Source organism: Calidris pugnax, unplaced genomic scaffold (assembly GCF_001431845.1).
Source record: "Calidris pugnax isolate Ruff unplaced genomic scaffold, ASM143184v1 scaffold108, whole genome shotgun sequence".
NCBI lineage: Eukaryota > Metazoa > Chordata > Aves > Charadriiformes > Scolopacidae > Calidris > Calidris pugnax.
The window spans coordinates 118,589-120,223 of NW_015090845.1; the positions used below are offsets into that span (position 1 = coordinate 118,589).

General features: G+C 68.2%; 1 protein-coding gene across 2 annotated transcripts in view; it reads left to right on the forward strand.

The window, feature by feature from the left end:
* The window catches only part of C1QL1 (complement component 1, q subcomponent-like 1), a 13,887-nt gene that overhangs the window by 5,431 nt on the left and 6,821 nt on the right, over nt 1-1,635 (forward strand). The window contains exon 2 of one of the 2 annotated variants that reach the window (XM_014942679.1): nt 146-310. The exons of the other annotated variant lie outside the window; for it this stretch is intronic. Within the exon in view, the coding sequence (XP_014798165.1) occupies nt 146-310 (165 nt within the window). The remainder of the gene's footprint in view (nt 1-145; nt 311-1,635) is intronic. 2 annotated transcript variants of the gene reach the window in all.

Consider the following 1,635-nt stretch of genomic DNA (forward strand, 5'->3'; position numbering starts at 1 on the left):
GGGGGCGCGGGGTGAAGCGGGACGGCCGGGACCCCCGGGATTGCCGGGACCGGGGGCGACGGGTGCGGTGAGCGCGGCCACCTACAGCACGGTGCCACGCGTCGCCTTCTACGCCGGCCTCAAGAACCCCCACGAGGGCTACGAGGTCCTCAAGTTCGACGACGTGGTCACCAACCTGGGCAACAGCTACGACGCCGCCTCGGGCAAGTTCACCTGCGCCATCCCCGGCACCTACTTCTTCACCTACCACGTCCTCATGCGCGGCGGCGACGGCACCAGCATGTGGGCCGACCTCTGCAAGAACGGGCAGGTAAGGGCTGGCCACCCCGGCTACCAGCCCCACGGCGGGGATGGGACCCCTCGCTGCCCCCCGAGCACCGGAGAAGGGCGCTGGGTGCTTTCTCGGGGTGCCACATCATTTTCCCAGCCCCAGGGATTGCACCCCCAGAGTGCTCCATCCCTCTCCTGGCCCCAGAGAGGAACTCTCAGGGTGCCACATCCTTCTCCTGGTGCTGATGATGGGCTCTGGGTGCTTCCTCAGGATGCTCCGTCCCTTTCCCGGCCCCAGGGATACATCCCCAGGGTGACACATCCCTTTCCCGGTGGCAATGGTGGGCTCTGGATGTGTCCCTGGGGTGCCACCTCCTTCCCCCAGCGGCGGAGATGCAGCCCTGGGGTGCTCTGTCCCTCTCCTGGCGCTGGAGATGCACCCTTGGGGTGCTCCATCCTTCTCCTCATGGGCTCTGGGTGCAGCCTGGGGGTGCCCCATCCTTTTCCCACCCCCAGAGATGCACCCCCAGGGCACTCTGTCCTTCTCCCAGCGGTGATGATGGGCTCTGGGTGTACCCTGGGGGTGCCCCATCCTTTTGCCTTCCCCAGGGATGTGCCCCCAGGATGCTCTGTCCCTCTCCCGGTAGCAATTACGAGCTCTAGGTGCATCCCCAGGGTGGCACATCCTTCTCCTGGCCACGGAGATGCACCCCCGGGCTGCTCTGTCCTGCTCCCAGCTCCAGAGACGCGCTGTCGGCGTGCCCCATCCTTCTGCCAGCCCTGGAGGGGCACCCCCAGAATGCCCCATCCTTCTCCCAGTAGCGATGATGGGCTCCGGGCGCACCCCCGGGATGCCCTGTCCTGCTCCCAGCCCCGAAGACGCACCCCCAGGGAGCCCCATCCTTCTCCCAGTGGCAGTGATGGGCTCCGGGTGCACCCCTGGGGTGCCCTGTCCTTCCCCCCTCCCTGGAGATGCTCTCCCCGGTGCCCCATCCCTCTCCCAACACTGCCACCGTACCCACGCTGCCCTGATGTGTCCCCAAGGGTCCCCTCAGTCCTTTCCGTGGCCCCTGAGACGTGCTCCGCTGTGTCTCTGGGGTGCCTTGGGGTGTCCCCAGGGTGCGCTGCCCTCCCCGGCCAAACCACTGTCCCCACTGGGGCTCCCCCGGGGAGGGGCACAGGGGACAGTGTCTGGGGTGGCCCTGGAGGGGGGCAACGCCTGCCCTGCTTTTGGGGCGCTGCACCCCCAGCCCAGCACTGTGACAGGAGAGACAGCCCTGTCCCCAGCCAGGCTGCGTGGGGACACGATGCGGGGGGGGGACACCCCAAGGCTGGCTCCATCCTTGCCCCCCGACCCCGCTCCAG